Source organism: Boleophthalmus pectinirostris, unplaced genomic scaffold, assembly GCF_026225935.1.
Source record: "Boleophthalmus pectinirostris isolate CB_2022bp ecotype Guang Dong unplaced genomic scaffold, ASM2622593v1 HiC_scaffold_1, whole genome shotgun sequence".
Classification (NCBI taxonomy): Eukaryota; Metazoa; Chordata; class Actinopteri; order Gobiiformes; family Gobiidae; genus Boleophthalmus; species Boleophthalmus pectinirostris.
This window is the reverse complement of record NW_026570970.1, coordinates 17622651-17648741: the sequence shown is the minus strand read 5'-3', so window position 1 is coordinate 17648741 and position 26091 is coordinate 17622651. Positions and strand designations below refer to the sequence as shown.

Here is a 26091-nt window from a genome sequence, read left to right as displayed (position 1 = left end):
CGGTGGAACAGAGTGTTTTCTGTTTAAGATCTTGGCCTAAATATGCAGGATTTTTTTTGTTAAACATGTGTGAATGAAACAATAAACAACTCCAGATATATTTGATGAGGAAACTACGTTACAACATGGATCAGAAAATAGTGTAATATGGGTTCTTGAAGGCTTGTGGATGGACATTTCTTCGCACAACAGCAGCACTAGATCTGTTGTTGCTGAGTGGATATTTGGTGTGGTTTCCATTTAAAAGCTTATATTGAGTGTCTCTTATTTCCAGAGAGGTGGTCAGCAGAGACCCTCCTCAGACTGTGAGTCTCCAGACAGTGCTGGGCTGCAGAGCCAAGCCCTGTGCATGACATCTGCTCCGCCGCTGATGAAATTATGGAAAATGGCAGTGAATCTCAGGAGGACTCCGGGTGCCTGGAGCCATGCATCTAAGTGCTGCTGGACAAACCCCCACTCCCCCTGCAGCTCCTGACATCCACTATCCTGACAGCCACCGATCAAAATAACACTTATTTATTTATGCACACTTCCTGGAATCACATCTGGCCATAAGAAGAGCACTTTCCTGGAAAAAAATCAGACAGACATCAGCCCTGCCTTTGTGACATTGAGTTTCTGGGCAAAGATCGTCTGAGCGTTGGATGCTGTAACTCAATAGCATTTGTTTCATATAATAGTTTCAAAAGAATGGGCTGAGGAAGACAAGGCATTGACTGCACCATATTAAATGGCCCTATTAGTCACCCAAACATTTGTTCAGATCTAGACACTGGAGTATATTTAGACAAATACAAATATCCAATCCTAGCACTGTACCGAACGCTTGTATTAAGTTATTCAGAGCGGGGACATATTTAATCAGACATGCATTTGAACAGCATTAAGCCTAAGAGTTGTTGTTGGCTTACTGCATTCAGAGTTATGGTGCCTATGTTTCAAGGCTTACTGCCATTAACAGTATATTAATGTTGATGTTGATCACAGTGAATAGTGTTTGGGTTAGCAATAGTAGTAGTGCACTGTGCATGTCCCCTACTCTGCTCTTTCCTATTGATTTATTGCTTAATGCATTTACAACCACAGAAAACCTGCCATCTACATAAAGAGTTGCAAGTCAAGAGAAGATAAAATACGACATACAGAAAAGTCAGTGTATTCTATCTACCAGTGTTTTTACTTTTACTGTAGCACTGCTCTTGCACTTTTGTAAATGTACTTATCAAATACCAGGTACTATTTGGACAGGTATACAGTACGTTTTACCTGTAGCACTGCACACAGTTGTAGATTTAACCACTGCTTCTTCCCACACAGCATAAAGTACGGAGCTGGAGGGATTATTATTTCTCATTTAAGGGTAACTAGGAGCCAGGATGGCCAGTGAAATGGAGAGGCAGAGCAGTCGCTTCGGTAATGAGTATACACTGGCTCCCACAGCAGAAGCTCGGTGCGGCGTGGTGGTCAAAGCAGTCACCAAGGGGCTAAGACAAGATCACACACTGCACAAGATCACCAAACAACCCTAACAATGCACTGTTTGGCTCTGAACTGCTGTTACAACTGTCAATCAACTGTGCAAGAAACCATGTTTGTCTAATCCAGCAACAGGGCCCTCCACTCCAAAGCATATTAATGAGATTTGTAACTCTGTCTCCTCTTGGGGATGGACAGCTACAGAACTACAAACAAGTGAGTCTTTTCAAATTAATTCATACAGTTTCTCCCATTTGATTTCCGTGGCATTTTACTTTAAAATGTTCAAAATTAAAACAAAAGAAAAGACAATTTAGTATGCTCGAAACGTTGAATGAAGAAAAGACTTACCGTCAAAGCGTTTGTGTCTGGAAACAAAGGTGCTCCTTAAATTGTGACTGATTTCATCCACTAAAGTCTCAAAGTCCTGTTTGCTCTGTTGGCCAAATTTGTCCTCCATTTCCACAGTGCAACATGTGTTCCCCTGCGGACACACCCGCAGATTTTCCCCTGCAAAACAAACAAAAAATACATACATGACTTTATTCACTGGTACAGTATTGTAGAACACAGTTTGTACACCAAGTAATACAAAGCGCTTTGCAGAACAAGAGGGTCAAAATCACAATACAAACAATTACAAACAAATAAAAACATAAATAATTGTAACAAAAATATTATTTTTGGCAGAAGACTGCAATCAAACATTTTGAGAGTATAGAGCAGAGTTACAGCTTGGTGCTAGGCCACAGAGGGAATATACCAGTCATTGACAAGAAAATTAATATAGTAAAAACAATAATGTGTAATGTGTGGGTATTTTATATTTATATTTATATTTATTTTTTTACAGCGATAATGAGCAGTCATATAAGGTGAAGTAGGCATTTCTCATCACTATAAATAATTATCTGAAATAAAAATGAACGGTAATAATTATGATTTTTGAGTTATTAACTGATGCCTGCTGAGCAGAGGAAGTCATTTGACTGGTGTTTCTCATTTAGCCTGACAATAAGAGATATTATTGACTAGGGCTTATGAAATTCAAATCAGGGGAGAGAATAGATAACACATTCATTTCAAATATTCTCTGTGCCCATTACATAATTGATGACATTGGGGAAATACCAAAGTGAATCAAAAGTTAATGGTCTACATCATTCCATTTTCCACAAGCAGTCACTTTAGAAGAGCATATGAAAGCACAGACTCAGTCCACAACAGCTTTTATTTCTTCATTTCACAGCCTAAACCCAATATGACCATGGGAGGTTGAGCACAACATTAAATGGAATGAGAATGCAATCCACAATGTACTGATCAGACAGTCACAGGGGCATCTGATGAAGGCAGCCCTGAGTGTCCAGAGAGTGATGGACATACAAGTCCAATGGAAATGACCTGACAGTGTGAGTGTGTGTGTGTGCGTGTGTATGTGTGGGTGTGTATGTGTGTGTGTTTGCTTGAACCAGCTGAGACCGACAGGAGCCCTGAGAGGAACCAGTGAGGAGTAACATGTGCAGGTGTCACTGACAACAGGAACACAGGCTCCTCTTTCTCCATTAGTGTTATTAAACATGTGTGTTATGGATGACTGAGTAACACTGAACAACTAGACAGCTGTTGTTTTATGTAGCTGCTTCTTATTGCTTTGTTTCTGTTCAGGTTGGGAGATATGGTCAAAAAATCTCAATTTTTTTGGCACATACTGAAGCAGGACTGCTCGTCTTTCAAACAGTGGAAGCTCTTCACGTTTTCATTCTTATCAGATACAATTATTTAAGAAATTGTAAACTGCCTTTAGTTAAATTTGTATAGATATCTCACTGTAATTGCACAATAACCCTGCTTTACAAAAAAGAAAGTCAGCAGTAAACTTGTTTCATAATAATCCTTGATTTCATGATTTTGCAATTTTTCTGGATTGGATTAATTGCCCAGCACTAGTTTCTGCCTCTAATTACATCTTTGTGCAACACAGATGTACTTTAACATGACTGTTCTTCAAAAGATGTTTTGATTTATTTTAACAATATGAAATTATTATGACTCAAACATCCTTCTACTGTGTTAATATTCATTTTGTTTGTTGGCTCCACTTACAGCTTTTAGAAACAAGAAATCACTCATATAAAAAGTGTACATTATTTATTACCTGAGGGTTATAGGCCATCTAAACCAGGGACTGCGTATGTCCTGGATGGGAGGAACATAACAATCAACAGCAACAAATACATGGCTAAAATCAATGCCGTAGACTCACAGAGGCCTTGACCTTTGACCCTCGATGTCATATTACAAAACAGTCCTTTTTAAGACTGAATTGATGTTTGCTACAAATGCAGCATTCACAGTTCTAGGCCTTGACCTTGAATGCCCAAAATGATTAGAGATTCTGCTTTTTAAGTTCTGACACAAATACTTGTCAGATGAATCAATTGGCAAAATAAAACATAATTGGAGCCCTGCTGGACACTGTCCCATTTTCTCTGCTCCTATTCTTATCAGGGGTCACTGTTATACAGGTGGGTGTCTCACACAAGGACAAAATGACAGTATGGGCTTCAGGCAACATTTGATTTGGTCCACAAGGCTGATTAATGACAGAAAATTAATAACTTATCCATGTCCACAAAGTTAAGCAGGTGACACCAACAGGTCAAGTTACAGGTCAGATCTATGGAGAGGCCCACTCACAGTAACAATGCATCCTTAAACAATAAAAAAATAAATAAAAAAAAATAAAAAAAAATAAATCTGATAGAATATTTGATATTTGGGCCATATTGTGGAACACTCCAGACAAAGCAATTATATTTCCATGGAGACAAGCAGGTGGCGGACCCTCCACGAAAAAAGTTACAGTTTTACAAGTCCTATATTACACAAACTTGACTCTTGTGAGTTTTAAGCCACGTTATAATGTTGTTACCTCATCAAAAACATACCTGGAGCTGTGTTTTGTTTCATTCACACACTCAAGTAATCGTTTATTAGTCTGTCCACATCTCCAAAGCCCAAAATGCTGTTCCACCTTGTGATGTAATGAAGCTGTAGTTTTGAAGTTAACAGCTACCTTTTACCTTTTTGTTTAGAAGAGACTGGCAATTCTAGGGCTGAAATTATCCAAATGATTCTAGTGAAGGTGTGTGAAGTTTAAAAACACACATAATACGGGCCCTTTAAATGAGAAAAAGAAAAAAAACTGTTTACTTCATTAATTCATTCATCTTTTCAATTATAAATATTTCTCCTGATGTGCATTGCCTATAGTGATTAGTCCTTTACAAAGACAGAAACAGCTGTAAACAGATGGAAGCTATAAAACCCACATGCAGCAGCAGACGAGAGGGAGCTGCTTTTAAATGAGAGTGCGCCGCGGTGGATTTGCAACACTTTGGTTTGTGCGTACGACAATTTTTGGCCACCGGGGTCTACAAATGGAGATGCAAGGTAGTATTTTGGCCTTGTAAACTTCAGCACCAGGAATTTATCACAAACATATCCACACTCCGCTAGCAGTATGGCTGTCTCCCTAAAAATACTACAGGCTAATTAACTTTCAGACTCTTTGGAATAGAAACATCTAATCTTATTCTTTCTTTATATAGCAAAACTGTTTCCATTGCTGCACAATACAGATATAAAATAATAGTAGTCCACTAGTCTGAATTAAGACAATAAAACTTCAAATAACAGCAAAAATACAAGGAGAATACAAGAATACAATAACAAAATGAAATAGATAGATAAATAGATAAAATCTCTAGGCCCATCACGATAATTACTATATCGATTTATCTGTTTGTAAAATCCCTCAGTGGTCCAGGTAGGATCCAAGGCAAAGGACAAATTCAATTCTGTCAACTGGACAAAAGTTTTTTAATCAAATACGTTTCGCAGCTCATCCAAGCTGCTTCTTCAGTTCAATACTTATCGTGAGCTTATTTTTCTTGGAATAGTGTGAAGGTTTCTGCTAGTTTTGTAATACATTAAGATCTGAGCTGTAGACAGACGAATAAGACACTTCTAGGACAAATTTTTTGTTAATTCTGCTATTTGTTGTAGCTTTTTGTAATGGTACTGTATTTTTGTTCTACTGGAATATTCCTGCTTTATTATTAATTGTATCAGTGGCGTAAAGTAGTTTCAATATTATCGTTTATCGTGATATTCTTCATGTATATGGTAGGGATGGGACCAGAGGCGGCGGTACCATTAGGCAAAAGTAGGCGGCTTCTTAGGGCCCCCAAACCCGGAGGAGCCCCCAACCAATTGCCCCTAAGTACCACTAATGGTCGAGTCCTCAGAGCAATTTCATTTGATTTCTCTCAATATAGCATTAAATGAGAGTAGTTTACTAATTATATTCATAAGTAATGGATGTAAACAAAAAAATATAATTGTACTAGCAAAAATGTGGTTATCTAGTAGGTGACCTAACTAATAAGACAAGTTTCCAATCCACCATAATTCAAATAAATAGAGATGTGCATGCATCAAGAATAATGGAGAAAAACAGACAATAAATATATTTAAGAAAAAAAAAAAAACAACTAATGGTGTACTATAGTAAGGGCCCCAAATTCAAGTTCGCCTAAGGCCCCCAAATTGCTAACTCCGCCACTGGATGGGATGAGCCACAATTTTCACGAGATGAGACACATGATCACAAGACTGGGTCCACAAGAATGAGACAAATCAAGATTTTGACATAGTTTACAATAAATAAATAGTTCAATCCATTTCACAATTCTGGTTTTACTATTTTTATTTATTTTATGTAAAACTTTAGCGGTCATTGTAGTATTGCTTTTTGGTACTACTGCTTCTCAAATTGCATAACTCACCAACTCTTAACTCTTTTTTTCTCCAAGCCAAATATAAATTCAGGGGAAAAAATCTCATGAGATCTTTTTGTCATGTGTGCACAGCAATTTCGTCTCGTGGGATCTTGAGGCATGAGATCTTGTCCCATCCCTAATATACGCCGTTTTGTCATTGTGACAGGTCGATATATCCTCCTGTTACTAACTGTTGACTAACTTCTTTTTCGACTGCTGCTCTGTAGTCTTCTCTAATACATGATTTAAGAACACCTCAAAGTCTTTATTAGATAATATAAGCCTGACTGGTGACCTAATGTTGACAGTTAGGTTGCAGCATTAGCATTTTAATTAGCAAGACATATTGCATGTAAGTGAATAGCGGAGAGCTTGTAACAAACTAAATTTCCAGTGTCTCTCACAGCTTATCCATAATTAGGCCTGTGATGATAATTACAAAATTGATTTTTCCAGTGGTGTAGTGGGGATTTTTTTAAGTGGGGGTACGCGATTCATGAAGTCATCCACCCCGACACACTCAACTTGACATGCTGAAATATACACAGGTGTCATATAGATTGTTCATTTATTTAAAAAAAACAAAAAACAAAACTCACTTTCAGTACAAACATAAAGGCTCCAGCCCAGTAAAAATCAGTAATATTAGAACCAGGAAAACTAAACGAGGACTGAACCAGGACTAAACCAGAACTAAAACAGCACTAAACCAAGAATGAAACAGGACTAAAACAGGACACGAAAACATGACAAAAACAGAACTAAACCAAGATTGAACCAGGACTAACACAGGAAACTAAAACAGGACAAAAATAGGACAAAAACAGGACTAAACCAGGACTAAAACAGGATTAAACCAAGACTAAACCAAGACTAAAACAGGTCTAAACCAGGTCTAAACCAGGACTAAACCAGGACCAATCTCGGACTTAAGAGTGAGAGAGAAAACCCCAAGCATGATCACGCGATGGCTGTGCTTAGTTCCGTCCGGCGTGGAGCTGTATTTTATATTTGTTTGTTTTTTTATATGTCACATAATGAGAAGTGGGTGGAAAGTGTACCCCCGAGTACCACACCCATTACACCCCTGGATTTATCTTTCAATATATGAAAGCACGGGACAATACATTTTGGGGCTCACTATTTATCGTGTGTGCATTTTCTTTGTCAAAGTGGGGAGATTTGGGGGTATATATTTAAAAATGGTTTACTCGGGTTACCTCGCATTATTCTTATTGTGTCAGGGGCACAAAGTAGTTTCAGTGTTAACAATTATCAAAGTATATCTCTGTATATCTTGCTTTGTGTTTTGTGACAGGTCTATCCATACTAAGGAGAATGTTATAAGAGGAATCAGGACAGTGAACATTTGACCGTGTTTAGTAGGAAGCATAGGAGATCCTTTACAGAGCAACATTATGATAATTTTCAAGGGTATTTTCAAGAGAATAAAATGTCAAAAGAAAGAGTGTTGTGAAGTATGCTCTCACACACTAAACAATGACTACTGGAATTTTAAAATGGGATAAGTTTTTTAAAATAATTTTCACATTTTTGCCTTTACACGTCTTTAGAACCATAATTGCTTTGCTTTTGTCAAACCAAGGCAACTTGAAAAATGAGTGCGTGATTTTTTTAAGAAAAGTAATTTAAGAAAACTGTATCAAAAGAGCCAAAAACATTTCTGTTAAAATGTATGATTAATAGGTTCTTTACAGCAAGAAATTAAAACGTGAAATAATTTAGCTAGGTGCAGTGTGCGACTTTTCTGGTGAAGAGCCGTCTACTTACTTGTCTCCATGGAGATGTTATTGCTTTCCCTGGAATGTTCCATGGTATGACTCTAGCCAGGCTGGTGCCACCTATTGCATCCGCTCAATTTTATTTCTCTTCAGTGACTAGGTCAGGAATCAGAATACACTAAACAGTTCGCAAAAACCCCAGAAGTGCGAGTTCGGGCACCAGCTAATCAGCAAAGAGCCATACATTCTGTGTTGGCAACGATTCCCAAGATCGAGGACTTAAAGCCGGAACAAAGGGAATGTTTGGTGAATTTTATCAAGGTGAAAGACATTATTGCCCTTCTTCCTACAGGATTTGGGAAAAGCTTAATATACCAGGTAGCCCTGTGCATTATATACGTCACGACCAAATAGCAGAAATTGTTTAAATGAAAAAAAGTACCCACCTACCATCGAGTGAATGAATTCAAATGCTGCGAGGTCAGATGGTTTCCACAAAGTGAAACCGGCTAATGAATCAGACTAGGACGACTCTCCACAGATCTGAATTTTAATATAGTATAGTGCTGTGATCTGCGATTTCCCTTGTGATAGGTTTTGTCTATACTATAACATTTCCATGGTGATAAGCAGGTGGCGGCCCTCCACTAGAAATATCACGCAGTGCACCTTTAAGAGTAAGCATAAGAATGACAAGCAGGTGAGACAACGGCACCCTTAGCAAACAATAATTTAGAGCTTCTATTTAATATTGCATGGAGTTCTGTAATACTAATCAGCAAGCATGTTACTGGCAAATCCCACTGGGTCCATCTTCAAGTGTGGCCTTTTCATCAGATATGTCAGGGAGAGCCATGGAGGAAAAAAAAAATCAATTTTGACACGACAGCCCTTCTGTGCACTCCGGGAGTCTCAACAGAGCAAAACATCACTTAAAAATAAGCCTGCCATTCATCAACATATGGGAAGGGGCTTTCAGGGGACTCACCACTCAGCAAAGAGCCACGACCTCCTGAGCCAAGGTTAAAATAGCACCACATCATCTATCTCCGGCACCCACATAGGCAGAGCCAGGCCTGTCACACTAACACATTTTGAATTGCGGTATATATCCATAGCTAAGTAAATATAGAGGATAAATGATAACACTGAAACCAAACTATAAAGCAGAATTATTACCCCAAAAGTATTTTAAATGAACAATACTGTTAAAGGGCTCATATGATGCTATTTTCTCATCTATATTATAATGTTGTTTTTCCATCAAAAACATACCTGGAGCTGTGTTTTGTTTCATTCACACCTGTTTAATCCTACATATTTAGGCTGAGTTCTTCTCTAAAACAGAAAACACTCTGTTCCACCTTGTGATGTCATGTGGTAGGAAGTGCTCCACTGTGGTTTTAAACCAGATACACCTCCTTCTACTATCATTTGGATAATTTCAGCCCTGGAATTTCCCATCTCCACTGAACTAAAGATAAAGCTAGCTATTAACTTGAAAACTACCGCTTCATGACATCACAAGGTCGACCAGAGCATTTTAACCTTTGGAGATGCAGACAGCCAAATAATGTAGGATTACCCAAACATGTGATAAAATGAAACAAAACACAACTCCAGGTATGTTTCTGAGGAGGCAATGGCATTTAATATGGCTTGAAGCTCACAATAATGTGTTATGTGTAATATAGGACCTTTAAATATAAATTGCAATACGTAAATGGGAGAATGCAACACTAGATTGTATAGTTTTAGTTCATAATTTAACCTTCTACATTTAAAATACTATCATATTGCAGAAAAACATTTTTAAAAATTCCCACTAGTGCAAAAAAAGTACTCAGGATAAATACTGACCACAGAAAGATTTCAGTGCAAAATCACACTACCACATAATCAGGTTCATATTATTATCAAATTAAAGTGTAATTTTTGTTTAGTACACAAATCAACACTGAAGTGATTTGTGAAGAAGGTCAGTAGATTGGTTGTGTAACACAGGAAAAGACCAATCAAGTCTGCTGTGCTTCCATTGTAGGGAGTATTATAAGTGTTGATGACTTAGGTCGGATAACAAAAAGAAAAACTGGAGGTGTCTTTGATTCTGTATTGCGCAGTTTGTTTATGTGGAAGACTCCACCCATCCAGCACATGAACTTTTTATAGCTCTCCCATCAGGCAGAAGACTGCGCCACCTACGGGCTAGGACCAGATTTCGAAACAGTTATTACCCTGATGCCATCAGGCAAATCAATTCTGTCAGAAAGCCCTGAGACTAATGCACCGTACTAGATAGCACTGATTTGGAACGCACTTTAGAGAATGTGGGCGGGTGGAGGCTGTTTTAAAGGGGATATTTTCAAAGACTGTATTAGACATACAATATTTTAAACTATTTATTCCTATTAATATTTGTGCTTCTGTTGACCTGGACCTGAGTGCAGTGTTTTGTTTCTGTGTATTTTTAATACTGAAATGACAAATAAATTCTGATTCTGATTATATCATAATGTCATGTCAGAATTGAGTCCTGTGTGTGGTAAATATTTAAATTGTACTTGTACCATTTCTCTTTATTGAATTCAGGCTACTTTTGTCACAACTGTTACACTATTCTGTACTATTAGTTTGTAGCATTTCTGAGCATGATAAAGCATGTACCATGAAGTATAGTAAAAGAAAAAAACTGAGAAATATGAGGTAGAATTTGAAGACTTTGAACTAATGGCCCACATTGTTCCATTGTTTGAATTGTACTGGACTCAGCAATTACACACACTATACTCCTTGGTCAGGGAATTGTAATAGTCATTGCAACAATCTTTTAGCATGGCGGGTTTGTTAATTAAAGGCATTGTGCTTAACATTTATCAAAAAATGATGAAGAAATCTAGTGAATTTTAAGGTGCACTGTGTAACTTTCAGGTGGATGGTCCGCTACCTGCTTGCCTTCATAGAAACTGCATGAAAGACCTCTTCAAATTTGACCTGTAACTGGGTTTGCTGGCATAACATGTTTGTCTCCGTGGAGATAGATAAGCTTAATGCCATACTGTGGAGCATTCCAGACAGTTACACAGTGCACCTTTAAAGTGCAATAGTCATACCTCAATTTTCTACGTATTAAACATCTCAATTCTTCACTACAGCTAATCTGTTTGCAACACAAAACCCACCGGTATTACTTCAAGGTCTGTGATTTTAAAAGCTAATTATTACATGCAGACAGTACAGAGGTGAGACCTGACTTTGACTTCAAGAGTTCTCTTTACAACATGGTGAGTTATGCAAATTGAATTTTACATGTAACAACAAAAACGCCTGTTGATTTGTTTATCCAATTGGCAAGATAATTAAAAAGAGGCTGTGGTCTCGTCTTCCAATCTTTTTTTTTAATTCATAAAACACAAACCAACATGTGTCTCCTCTTTGCTGAGCCCAGTGCTGTGGTTCTGTTTATTTGTTACTTTTGGGGCACCACTGTGTTTTGTGAAAGCCTGACCAAGCACAATGGAAGAGTGATTTCCTCTCATAGCCCGGAAAAAAGAGCTGGTTTCTAGTGAGTTCTAACTAAATATCCATCCTGGGTTCACCTCTGTGGACTAATCTCAATCCTCTATTTGTCCAAGGCCAACTGCAGGAAGCATAGCATCAGCGCTCGGACGGTTGAACAAGTCAAACACGAATACAGAGTAGCGCATTAACATTCAAATGACAGAGAAAAAACAAGTGGACTTATCTAATGTCACTAACAAACTCCCCCCCCAAAAAAAGGCTCTAGAAAAAAGTTGAAAAGTTGTGTTTTAATGAGAAACATTTATGCATGCACACTGTAATTTATTAGCACCTATACAAGCAGCAGTCGTAAGTTGCAATTACTCTGTGTCACTCAAACCAATGTAATCAAATTGAAGTGTCAGTCAAATCAGGCGTTATTATCAGTGCTAATGAAGCTCTACAGACACATTCAAATGCGACCTCCTTCCTCTGAAGATGTGCTCTCATTGTGCTTTTCAGACGCTCCATTTGAGTATATTAGCATAACGTTTCAGGCATTCATCTTTTATTATTAGTTTTAAAAAATATTTATTAAGAACTGGCACTAATACTTTTAGAATCTTCATCACCGCTCTCTGACTTGGCTGTCATTGGCGATTGTATTTAGTTCTATGGTGGAATGTTGCATCGGTTGCCATGGTGAATAGGGCGATCAGATGTCCCTGTTTACATGGGACAGTTCCAGTTTTGAGGCCTGTATCTCCTGTCCTAGCAGATTTATCCAAAACCATTGATTTGTCCTAGTTTTATACAATAAATAACCCACGCGTCCCTATTACCCACCAACAGTAAAGAAGGGAATATATTGTCATTTGTCAGAACAGAAGTCCCTCAGATTATGACTGACCCACAAAGAAAGTTGTGAATGGACAATGTTACACGCTCTTTTTATTTATACCAACCATCCCAAACCGGGTGTGTCCCAGTTTTTTGAAAATCTGGTCGCCCTAATGGTGGCACAATGCACATATGGGCAATACCGAGCAAAAAAAGCTTTTAGATCTGTCTGAAAACTCAAGAAAAATGCTAACCAAATTTAAACAATATATTTTCAGGAGTCTGTGATGATCAGTACGAGTTCATGTTCAGTTCAGTGTTTCTGCTCAGTGTTCCTGTTTAGGTGAGAGTGAAAACTGTTGGCTAATGTTAGACTTGTTTAAGAGCACAATTCATCTCGCCTGTTGCAGTTCCAACCGAGTCAGCTCTTACTAGTCAAATTGTGTTAAAATAAAGCTCAGGTCAGGGCTCCTCGATTATGGAAAAAATCATTATCTCGATTATTTTGGTCAATACTGAAATCACGATTATTCAAATAATCCTTGTCCTGTAGATGATTTTACATCAACCTGCTGAGGGACTGAAGATGGAAATTTGCCACACTGGCTATAATCTTTACATATTTACATTTTTTATGTTCATTAATATGTGTTGTCCCTTTACAAATAAATAAAATAAGAAAAATAAGAAATAAGATTTTTTTTGTTACACGATGCATTTATTCAGCATTTCTATCTCTCTCTCAAAAAAACAAAAACAAAAAACACTTTCTTACTGATAATTTACGCAAAACTTTCAAATTGAAAATAAATATAGGCTACAAATATGTACCTCGTTTTTGCACAGTTTTGCGATGTATAAAACATAAAATGAATGAAATATATTTTGAACATGAAATAAGGCATAGAAAAACATAAGTGTATCCAAAATAAACTATATATCTAGCTGTTCTACAATCTTTGTATTAAAAAAAATAAAATAAATAAACTTATTTATATAAAAATATCCCAAAATAAAGTCAAATAAAGTAAAATTAGATTATTTGAGTTTGGAGATCATTTGACACACAAACTGAAATCGTTATCAAAATTCAATTAATTGCACAGTCTTAGCTCAGATTAAGTCTCAAGTTAGACTTAAATAAGTAAATGAGCTTCAAACAGAGTAGTGCTTCAATTAGCTTCACACCCCCAGAGAATGTTGATGCCATCGGCTGCAAAGATGTTCAAAGAGCTGGGCTTCAGATCACCTCACAACATTCTATAGACCTATAATATTTAAGACAGATGGAGAACATCTCAAGGTCACTGGTCACTGATATAAATGATCAGGTTCAAGATTTATGAATTTACCTTTTGGATATTTCATGGCAAAGTACAATGTTACCAATAGGAAAAACAGTCTCTTGCCCTTCATCTGTGAGTATGACGTCATAGCATCGGAAAATCGCCAATGAAATAGCATTAATAAATGTATGGAATTACCAAACAAAAACAGTTGGCATATGTTGCTGTGTGCTTTCAGTCAATAGGACAGTCTGGGTGTTTCTGTTTGGGAGATGAAAGTGTCAGTTGCTGGAGCGAAGGTAGGCCAACTCTCACAAGTATTCATCAGTGTACACCTGGCTAAAGAGACACACCGAGGCATATGTGCTCCACCATCTGCTCTGTCCCAACGCAAACTTTCAAACCTCCCTCATCCTGAAAAACCAACCGTCTGTGTCAACTCATGTCCTCATGGGTTCAGGCACAGAACTATTGAGGACTAGAAAATGTCAATTTATTTAAAAGATTTTTGCAGAGCTAGATGTTTTTATGTATGACACTGAATAGGAAGGATGTAGTAGGCATTTCTTGTCCGATGACAACATATGATTGATGGATGGGTAATGGCTTATGCTGTATGATGTACAGTGTATATTTTGTTATATATTGTGTTGTGTTGACATCTCCTATGGCTCACTTTTGGATTAGCCAACCAGTCAGTGGACAGAAGGTAAATATGGGAGTGGCACACAGAGAGAACCATGACCTGACGAAGAACCACTGATCGAAACATTGTCATTCATTAAATGCAGTTTGGAAGTAAGTGTGCAGGATTTGTCTCACTTTCTCAGTTCAGGTTCAGCCCCAGTTTAATCCCAGTTTTGATGTGCTGTGCATTTGTGCAAAGATGAATGCTCTGTGTTCTTTGTGTAGTTTAGAGTCTGATTAAAGAAAAAGAAAAAGAAAGAAACATATCTTTACATATGTTTTGTATATTAAAATACAGGGCTGTTGTCTAATTTACAATGATAAAGTACCAAAAACATTTAAATGAGTAATTCATGAGATGAGAGAGCCTATACACCTTGTTATAAAATAATGTGAGAACATACATAGGGACAGAAGGATAAAACCCTAACCTTTGCCAACATGAAGGTCATACCATTGATCTTCACACTGACTGACCATTGCCTTTGTGTGTGCAGAGAGACTGTTCTCCCTCTGATTCCATGGATTCTCCCTGCGCACAGTGTCTCCCTCTCTCTCTCTCTTTGCTAAGCTGAAGAGGATACTTGAAGATGCCTCGAATCATCATCCAGCCTCATGCTCTACCCTTAGATGTGATCATTTCAAACAAGGAGAAACTGAATATGATAAGCTTTCAATGTCAGCCTTGCACAGAGTATCTCCATTGAAAAGCAAACTATAGTCTTGGTTGTGTGTTGTTTCCCACTCTACACAATCATCTCAAAGGCATTTTTTTATTATTATTTTCCTTGCAGCAAATACACATTCATAAAGAATTGTACATGGACAACTGAATGACAGTAGAAAAGGCTGCAAATAACCATCCTCTGGGACATATATACAACAAACTCTTAACTGCTGTGCATGTCTGTGCTGTACAAACGTAATGAGTTAGATTATAGGATAATTGCGTAGAAGGCAAGGAGCTGTTCTATAAAAAGGAGGTTAGCTGGAGGTTACTGTAACTCACATCCTCATCATGTACGGATGAGTTGATCCGGGATGCTGTCAGAAGTCCATCACGCGTTATGTACGAAGGTATGGAGAACACATTGGCTCCAGGTCACATGATCACTGACTGACAGACATATGGGGCCATACAAGGAAATAGCATTATCTGCAAGAAGATCTGAAAAGACCATCAGCTGCAAATGAAACATAAGGATCTATAAATCTGTGTGTTCCTGGCAGGCTTTTTCTTTACACTTTTAATAACTTCTCCAGGGGATCATGATCCTTTATGCGCTCGCCGAAGTTAGATCCAACATCAGTCAAAATTGAAAGACACTATTTCTATCAGACTTAAGGTCATGTCACAAGTCATAATCAAAGGCTGATGTTTTATATACGAGGAGGTGGGATTGGGAGGGTGGGGGTGTGGGGGAGTGGATCCAGAGCGTGCATGTGTGTCCTTGGGTGAACGAGGACAGGTTCAAGTAGAAAACGAATTCTCAGCAACATAAAACACAACGCAATAAAAGCAACACAGTACAATGGTGTGATGGTACTCTTCATCCTCAGGAGAGTCGCCGTGAAGGGAAAAAGGACAAGAAGAAAGATGTTGAAATGGTTTCTGACTCCAAAAGTATGCGTCAGTTTTTTGGAATATGTCACAATATGCCATGCTGTACGCTGGGTTGACTCAACATTCTGCTGTTTCATGTGGAAATATTTTTAAATTAACTAAAAAAAATATAAGCTTTGAGGTAAAGGACTTAAATGCACAACGGCCCTCATTCATTGCATGGAAAATCTGCAGATAAGTAAAAGTAATTTTGTGAGGGAATTCAAAGTTGGAATAGCATCTTTTCATAAGTAGTATACATTTGTCTGAATTAGAGATCATTTTTTTCATGGCCAATGCCAATTGTTTAGAATTCTGAGAAACTGATCTCATTGCTGATATTTATGTAGGGTAAATTTTTATTATTTATTTTAATAAGTTAACTAACTAAAAACTCATGCACAGCTCTTTTTTTACCTCAAACTTAAAAGAGTGTAATGGTCACATGGTCACATTTTTATTTATTTTTTTCCTCCTTCAAAGCACTCAAAGCACTTCACAACAAGGAACCACTCACCCGTTCAAACACACATTCATATCCCAGTATACACAGACACTTGTGGGAGATGGGGGTTAAGTGTCTTGCCCAAGGGCATATCAACAGCATTCACCTATGGATGAGCGGATAGAATTGCACCACCAACCTGTGGGTCAGTGGATCTGATCACACAACCAATGATGTTTAGGTCGAGAGTGGTATTCGACTGCCAACCTTTAGATGAGCACCACTACCACACTCTACCAACTGAGCTACTGTTGCCCCTAATCTAGTCATATTTTGTGCAGGTTTCTCTTTGCATTGAAGTGTTCAAATAAAGCTTTATGTATATATTTAAGCAGCATGTCAGCCATAACAAAATATCAGCTTGGGCTGGAGATTTAAGGCCGATAGTCTTTAAGCAAAAAAGTGCAAATATCGGCCCGATATATCGAACAACCAATATATCAGTCTCTCCCTAGTTTGAATATGTTTTATCTTGTATTTGATAACATATTAATTAATCTGTTTGAGAATAACTAAATAATAATATTGTACCTTGGTGCATACAACACCTGGTCTCCAGCTGGAAAATGAAATACATACAGAATGATGCAATTCAACATAAAATTATGTGGGAACATTCAGTATAGGACTTGTTACTTTAGCCAAAAGGCTCTCCCCATTTCAGCCCACTGTGCTGCACTTGTAAATGTGACTTAACTTCCAATGAATGTGTAAATGTAATATAGGTCATTACAGAGTATGCGGTATGGCTAAAAGGGGTGCTTACACTTGTGGTAGCCAATTCTAACTGTCCCCAAAACTTTAAAGATTAGATCTGCATATTCTGGGCTATTTGAACAAAAGATGACTGCAATATTCTTTCAGTTATGCGTTAATTTGAGAAAGATAAATGCACGAATAAAAATCACAATATGCTTGACCTCTGGGGGATAATAACAGTGGAATATTCATGTGAAAATAACCTTCTGCAAGGTGCTACAGTATAATTACTGCCAAGATTAATGTATGGATTTCTGTAACATGGCGGCCATCTCATTTAGCAGTGACAAGCACAAACATAATCAACATATGTAGCACTATGCCTGGCTTGAATATTTATTGAGTAGCATGTAATAAAAAGCCCTGTGGAGGTATGAGAGTACCCAAGTGGATATTGGATACACATGAGCAGCACGTCTAGCAGCCCAGAGAAAGGCAAGGAGACTGGGCCAGCACACTCTCTCTCCAACGTCAACTGGTGAAGTGGAGCGTGGTAGAGCAGTGCCCAAGGTAACAGCTGGTGGTTGTGTAGGGACCACCAGAGTCCAGAGACCTGCACTGATCACTGGCTTTCACTCGGTTTAGTTTAAAGACAAGAGACATCATACTGACTGCGGTTCTTTTCACAGGTCCTCTGGTGGAGCAAGATAAAACAGGCAAGCAAATAAAGGAAGTATATGCTGGTCAAAATGATTCAGAATCAGATACTAATCGATACTAAAAATCTAGCTACTAGCAGGTATCAATTAGGGCCTGACCGATATATCAGTTGGGCAGTATGGGTACTTGGAGATATATCAGCTATTGGCCTAAATCTTGCCGATATGGGCCGATATTTCACGTGGGCATGTTATATCTCGTTATAAAGTTTAGACTCTCTATATTATGTCAATTTAATCCAATTTACAGACAGATAAATGTCCTAATATGTGGCGCCGGATCAATATTTATCTGAGGAGTATTTTGTCTGTGTCTGTGATGCTGTACTGCCCCTGAATGCACCCCCAGAGTCACTTCACTCAAGTGCGCTTGTTTACACCTTTGCGCAGCCATAGTGCGCAACACTGAGGCACTGGCTTCAAATGCTCTTAATCCATGATACTGACTATAAGTAAAAGTGTTTGCTCTTACATTAGCCAACTGTAAAGTGACTGTACACAGATTACTGGACCTGCATTAATATGTAAATGAGCAGTGATTAGAGGTGTGAGTGGTCTGCATTTACACATATAATTAATTACTGTGGCACACATGCATTTACCGCTAAAGGCTGATAGTGGTAGTTTACTTACCTTCTTTACAGGATAGAATGTCATGCAAAAATGCCCTTAGGTGGACCTACTATCTTTAAATATGCCAGTAAAGAGGCAAAATAACAGTGAATGTAGCCCAAACAAACCCAATGTAGCCCAGACAAACCCAACTGAAAATCCAGTAGAGCCAGACCTAAGTTTTATAATCAACTTAAGATTTACAGTGAATTTTTACATCACTAAATATATCGGCTTTTATATTGGTGGCTTCAACTCCCATATTACCGGCATCATATCTGCCTCAAAAAAATCCATATCGGTCGAGCCCTAATATCGATACTAAAAAGTCACATTAACAGGACTGAAATTAACCTTTCCTGAAGAGCTTTAGAATAATCTTGAGCTGTATCACGACAAGTATAAGAGCACCTAGACTAGTATACACCCACTGATCACTACGGAAGATATCAGGACAACTGAGGAATTACACAGGTACAAGGTAATACAAAATAAAGTACTATGATTTAATGTTGAAAATGACAATATATAGTCTAAAGAAAGATGTTTTTATTATCATTGTGGTACTAAACAAAATCAAGTTTGACATTTTAGTATCATGACAACACTAGTGTCTGCAAGTACTAGGCCAGGTTAAAATCTGATACAGCAGTAGTTATCATCCACATTTATGAGCTTACTTTATTGGCTACTTGTTTGGTCTTGCTGGCTTCTTCAACAGTTCAAATCAATGACGGAGCAAAGTTGAAATTCACATCAGACTTACATTCCCAGTCAGCACAGAAAGTCTCTTTAGCAGTGCAATCTCAGAGTTATAAAACAACAGATGTATTATTAGGGATGGGACAAAATCAAGAGGCAAGATTGCTACAAGATTGTGCACACATGAGAAAAAATATCTTGTGAGGTTTCTTTACCAGGTTTTTACATTTAAATTGGATACAGAATTTTTATTAATTACTAGCAAGTTATATTTTTTGAGAAGCTGTAGTCCCAAATAGCAGTGCTATACTGACAGCAGACATTTTAAATAAGGTAAATCAAAATGATGAGGCCAAAATTGGGAACTGGATCGCACAATTTATTTAGTATAAATAATGTCAAAATCTGGATCTGCAATTTATTTTTCTATCTGTCTCTTCATTTAGCAGAACCCAGTTTTTGGTTGCAGCATTTGTCAGACTTCAGATTGATGAATCTCAGGAACAAGCAACATCCATGATCAGCAGCAACAAAAGCAACAGCAAAACAGGATTGGTTGTAAAATAAACATGTTCAAACTGATTTTGACCTGTTTGTTCCAACTACTAAAGAAAAGAAAAAGTAAAATATGATGTCAGAGGGTTCCTTAAAAGTGCATTGTGTAACTTTTCTGGTAGGGGGGTCTGCCGCCTGCTTTTTTCCATGGAGATGTGATTGCTTTGTCTGGAATGTTTCACAGTATGGCATTAAACCTTTCTATCCTGGAGACAAAGCCAGGCCAAGTTACACATTAGATTAGGTCACACACATAAGGTAGAGCTGTTTAAAGTCATACTGTGGAACATTACAAGTTTTCTTCTTCCCACTCCTTTTTGGGCCATTTTTGTTGTTGTTGTTGTTGTTGTTGTTGTTGTTATTATTTCTGCTGTGATTTCAATAATGTTCCATTGTAAAAAAAATGTAAATTTCTTATTTGCCCAAAAGAAATAAATAAATAAATCTAAATCTAAAATTACAAACAGACCAATGATATATCCATAGAAACAGGCAGATAACAGCTCCCCAACCATAAAATTACACAGTGCACCTTTAAATAGACTAGAGTTGTCAAAAGTATTGAAAATCAGATACTAATCAATACTAAAAGTAGTAATGAAACTAGAAACTCATTTGAGTAGATATCAATGCCCACATTGGTATTTATCAATAAGTCACATTTACAGAATAGAAATGATCCTTTCCTGTATCACGACAAGTGTAAGACCACATAGACTAGTATACGCCCATGGATCACTATGGAACATACAGTACAAGGATTGAGGGATTACATACATGTAACACCACATGGTAATGCAAAAGAAAGTACTATTTTTATGTAGAAAATCACATTTGATTCTCTAAATAAAGAGTGTTTTCTATTCCTTAGTATAAAAATGAAGTAAAAAAACACTAAAATAGACTCCAAACTCCAAATCCAAAGTACTCCAAACTTACAAAACTAAACTCAACCATTTTCCAAATCCTGTAAAAGCCTGAAATCTCTCCAGTTGCACATCACGTCGAGTCAAACGCCGTCAACAAGACAGTAGTGGCAGATTCACAGCTAAAGATAGATCCAAAGACAGCGCCACGGCATTCAAGGAGCTTTGTTTCATGATGGTTAGGTTTTGACAGGCAGATGAGGTGTCGGGGTAAAAAGGCACCCGCCCAGAGCCAAAAGCTGATCCTGCCTTGTGTCAATGAACAAACTCCGGAAGCCCACGCAACCTTTGTGATCCTGCATGTTTCACTGGCAAAAATGATGATAAAATGTGTCGGGTTTTCTGGCAACAGTGCAAACAATAGAAATCAAAGAGGATAACTGACATAAGGACTGAGATATAGGTCAAACATGGATGAGAATTATATCAGATATCAAAATATATTCAGAGTAGAGCTGGGAATCGCAGGGTCCCTCATGATTCAAAACTTGATACATGGCTCACAATACGATATTATCAAGATATGGCGATACATGTGATAATCGACATATTGCACATGATAGTGTAAAATATATCACTAGTTTTAAGAACCAAATACATTTTAACAACAGTATTCGTTAAACCTATGCAAAGTAAATAAGGAATAAACTAATTATAATTATTTAAACAGTGAATATGTCAAATGTATTGCTTAAATAGGTTTCCTTCCTCTGAACAAACATCGAAACTGTAGCACTGTCACAAAATAATACAGTAAAATATACCAAAAAATACTCTTGCTGATATACTGATACAGCAGCCTACGCTAACAATACTGCCTCTAGGGCTGTCGCGGTTTGGGAATTTCTCCTGCGATGCAGTATAGCGGGTCAACAGCGCGGTATGCGGCGATATCACAACAGTCGCAATTAGTCTTGGGTTAGTCTGGTTAAGTCTTGGTTCAGTCCGTGGCGTGTTTTTTCTGCTCAGTAAATAATGCCTGTGAAGTGATGACAGTTGAGTTACGTCTTTGAATTTGTGTTTGTACTGAAGAAAGCGTAACTGTTTCATTTCATAGCCTGATTGTAATTCTTGAAGTCGTAACTTTTCAATTCGTATCCTGATGGATGCTTCATGGGCACGGGTGAGTAACGGGTGGAATGTTAACGGGTGCGGGCGGGTGTGGGTTTAACACTGATATAACCTAATCACGGGTTGTGGTGCTGTACTGTGCGGGGGCAGGCCGATGCAGGTCTCAAAAATGGACCCGTGCAGGACTCTGGGTAGGGTCACGTTGGTCACATGCGGTGATCGCGGTGGGCCAACATGCACTGCAGTGGGCCTCTTACTACTGCGGTGATTCATTTTTGCAGTTATTGTGACAGCCCTAACTGCATCACCAAATTTTGTATCATGATATATCGGTATTTCAATATTTTAGCACACTCGTAAATCAAAGCATAGAAAAAAACACAGCTACAATACATACGATTCCATTTTCATAACAAACAATGATGTTCCATAAGAGATAATGATTAAAATACAATCAGAGCAGATGTGTATTTGCGTCAAGTTCACAGCTGAGAATGGAGCGACCCTGTTCCAGCAGCTGTGGGTTAGGATTTAATTGGACAGTTGTTGACATGATGTGATAGATCAAAATAACATCTATTCAATCTTGTGCTGACAAGGGAGCGCAATCCCGTCAGATTTCAAATGATTTTTAAACCATTAAGCAGCGATTGTCGAGCCGCCTCCTGAGAATTGCCTCACTTCTGGTAATTCACGGAAGATTTATATCAGCCAAGCAATGGAAAAAAAAACATTCATTCATTCTCTGTGGTTCGGTCGTCTCGGTTACGTCAGACGCTCATCAGGAAAATAATCAAAAGGAGCTAGCTAAATATGAACTCTGGCATAGAGAGCAGTTAGGGGGGGTCCAAAGTTAGTAACTGAATGAAACCGCGGTAGCTGTCACATCAATAATACAGTAATTGCTTGGAATATATGGAGAATAGACAGTCATTGCCTCTGTACGTTGATACGTGAATTAAATAAACTTCAAAAGAGACTTTAAAGAATACATAAGCCAACTGCATACATCTATCAATCAATCTTTATATAAAGCCCTTTACAACACACAAGGCGACCAAAGTGCTTCTCAATAAAAGCAACAAAAACATTTCAAAATCTGAAGTCCAGGCACTAAATGTTGACTGAAAAGATGCTCTATGTAACTTTTCTGATTAATGGTCCACCACATTATTGTTTTACCTGGAATGTTCCACGGTATGACATTAAACTTGTTCAATCTCCCTTGCATTTATTCAATTACAGCTGCGTTTATTGCTAAAAAAAAAAAAAAAATAAAGGCTACAGTTACATATCAGCTCCCTCCAAAGATCTGATATGTAACTCACTTATCTCAGTGGAGTTTAAAGGAACAGTCCTGAATTTTGGACATAGGACCTCATTTCCTAGTGAGCCAGAGTGTTGGAGATGTGTGGAGACACTTTAAAAAAAAAATTCCATGCAGTCCTTGTATTTGCAGAGGTCGCTGGTGCTAGGCTAGTGCATGTCAATGGCCATAGTTAGCCTGCCACTAAAAACAGTCTTACCCACTCCACAAAGCACCCGAAACAAATCTATTAACATGCTAAACTGTCAATGTGAATGTCTTGTGTTGATAGAATAATTTTAGAAATAAAACCAACCTTGCATTTGAAGGATTTATGTCTGAGCAGCAGCAGTGAGTTGTACTTCCTGATAGAAAGCTTGGTGGCGGACTGATATCACCTAGCAAAACTCCACTGCTGCTGAGAAAACAGTCCCTCAACATGCAACGATTCATGCGATGCAAGGTTAGTTTTATTTAAAATATTATTCTATCAGCACAGACATTTACATCGACAGTCTGGAGTAATAAAAGATTTACTTTGTAGAGTAGGTAAGACTATTTTTAGTGGCAGGCTAACTCTTGCCATGCACTAGCCTAGCACCAGTGACCTCTAGAAATACAAGGACTGGATGGAATATTTTAAAAAGTGTCTCCACACGTCTCCAACACTCTGGCTGTCTAGGAAATGAGGTCTTATGTCCAAAATTCCAGACAGTCTCTTTAATGTAAGTTAAACGCCATACTGTGGAGCTTTTCCAAATCAACAACAAATCAAGTCTTCATTGAGACAAGCAGGCGAGTACCTTCCATCAGAAGTTATAGTACACCTTTAAGTGGTCAGATAAATAATTTAATATGATTCATTTGGATTAGTAGAGAATGAACTTCCTAAAGAGAATCTGATGTTCCATGTACATAAATAATAACATCTTTACTATGCACCAGAACAGCACTTAAATGTGCAGACTGTATCAAAGTTTTATCCCCAGAGTGTTATTGAACAGCAGAAAGTAGGATTTAAACCCTGCTCAAGGCTAAACACAGAATAAACAGAGAGCTTAGGTCACGTACAGCAGTGGGCTTTAGAAATATTATCCACAAAGTTAGTGCTATAAAAAGAACTAGACCCTCAAGATCTTTCACAGCCAAAATGAAATCTGAGCACATACACATTTACATCAGGGGATCTCCTTTGTGCTGTAGCTTATATACTACATGACACACAATTAGCAAACTGCCCCTTAAAACGAATGGACACAACATAATAAACACACAGGATTTCCATTATTCAATCTCTAAGTTTACAGCTAAGGTCAAACTCTCTGTCAATATTATCTATGGAATACATTTAAAGGCAGCTATAGCAGCCTAAGGCAACAAATACTACTTTTTATTATATTTGAAAAGGTGTGGAAAAGTACCAAGAAGGCGCTTGCAGTGGGAGAAAATATATTTCATAACTAAGCATTGATTTTGTTGAACGCTGTAATGGTTGCTTGGCGTGACTCTTAAAATGCAGTAGGTCAAAGGTTTTAGAAATGCTTAAAACTGACCTTCAGGCTTAAAGAACATAGACACAATGTAATATTCTTTCAGTATAGAATAGAAACAATACAAGCTCTTATCTAACTTTGAGACATTCATTATTATATGTCTGCTAGATTTTATTCAACTAAATTGTACATGACTTTATTAACTCTACATTATGATTAAGTGTGAATAAAGTCAAATCATATATAAAACTTACCTTGTCCTAGTTTTATATCTGATTTATATGATATTTCTTGGATTTGTTGTTCTGTGGAGGACTGGCTGTTTAATTCTTCTCTTGTGAGGTGGCGGTGTCTTACAAAATCTGTCAGAACTTAAATGGCGAAACATATTCACGAATAATGGTCCTGCTGACAGAATAAAACATTTTCGGTGTCAAGTCTACAATGTCTGCTATGTGTGCATTGTGAAATAATAACAATGCTGAAAATATAATAATAAATGCATGAAATCCCTTGTATGCACTTTTAAAAACAACTAACAAGATCTGAGCACCTGTTGCGGCATCCCATTGTACACCCATGCTCTGTACGCGTCCGTGTGTGGGAGGACAGGCTCTTTTGTTTACATCTCAGCTACATGTAAAACTGTGAAATGCTCAACTATTCAAGACACAGCTGCTTCATTAAAACTCCTGTCTGAAAGCATACTCCTTTGAAACTCAAAGTTACAAGAAATACCATAACTAGCACTAAGTAGCATAGTGCTCCAGGTTACGTTAAAGGTGCATTGTGTAGTTTTTTCTCCATGGAAATGTTATTGCTTTGTCTATAATGTCTCACAGTATGGTATTAAACCTTTCTACCTTCATGGAGACCAAGACCATGTGACACGTCAGATCTGTGGAGGGGCAACCCCACTCACATTCAGAATGCCTATTATTTTTCTAGATATTTTTGAGCTATAAAATCATCTGCAATTGAATAAATGTAAAACAGAGCCATTTAATGTTATACTGTGGAACATTCCAGACAGAGCAATGACATACCCATAGAAATAAGCAGGTGATGGACCCCCAAATGAAAAATACACCTGTGATGGAAATTTTATATTGTGGAAAGATTTCTCTCAATCTGCCTTTGTGTAAATGAACGTGATTTCTACCTGAGACCAGATCAGTCATTAACTTGTGTCAAAGGCTCAGCAGACACAACTGTCCCCATTCAGGAAGCCCTTTGTTGTCTTAGCTGTCCTCAAATGTATGTTAATTTATCACAAGCCTATGAAACAAAAATCACTCTGCTTTGATATGTATGTGACTTGTTTTTCTGTATAAATACTCAGAGCTCAGATGCTCTGGGGGAGATGCTCTGGGAGGTGATGCTCTGGGGGCAAATGTGGTAGGGACTTACTGCTGGAGAGGAGAGGCTGTTGGTCTGTGACCAGGGCAGGCTTAGGCCCTGTCCATATCTGCTGTAACAAGAATAAACCTTTGTCTGTATTCCAAAAACTCACAGGGCTTTGCA

The 26091-nt window shown here is 37.8% G+C and overlaps 1 protein-coding gene across 1 annotated transcript in view; it reads right to left on the bottom strand.

The window, feature by feature from the left end:
* gpc6b (glypican 6b) overlaps positions 1 to 26091 on the bottom strand; it is a 113189-nt gene that overhangs the window by 75811 nt on the left and 11287 nt on the right. Inside the window, exon 2 of the mRNA XM_020939120.2 lies at positions 1828 to 1986. Within this exon, the coding sequence (XP_020794779.1) occupies positions 1828 to 1986 (159 nt within the window). The remainder of the gene's footprint in view (positions 1 to 1827; positions 1987 to 26091) is intronic.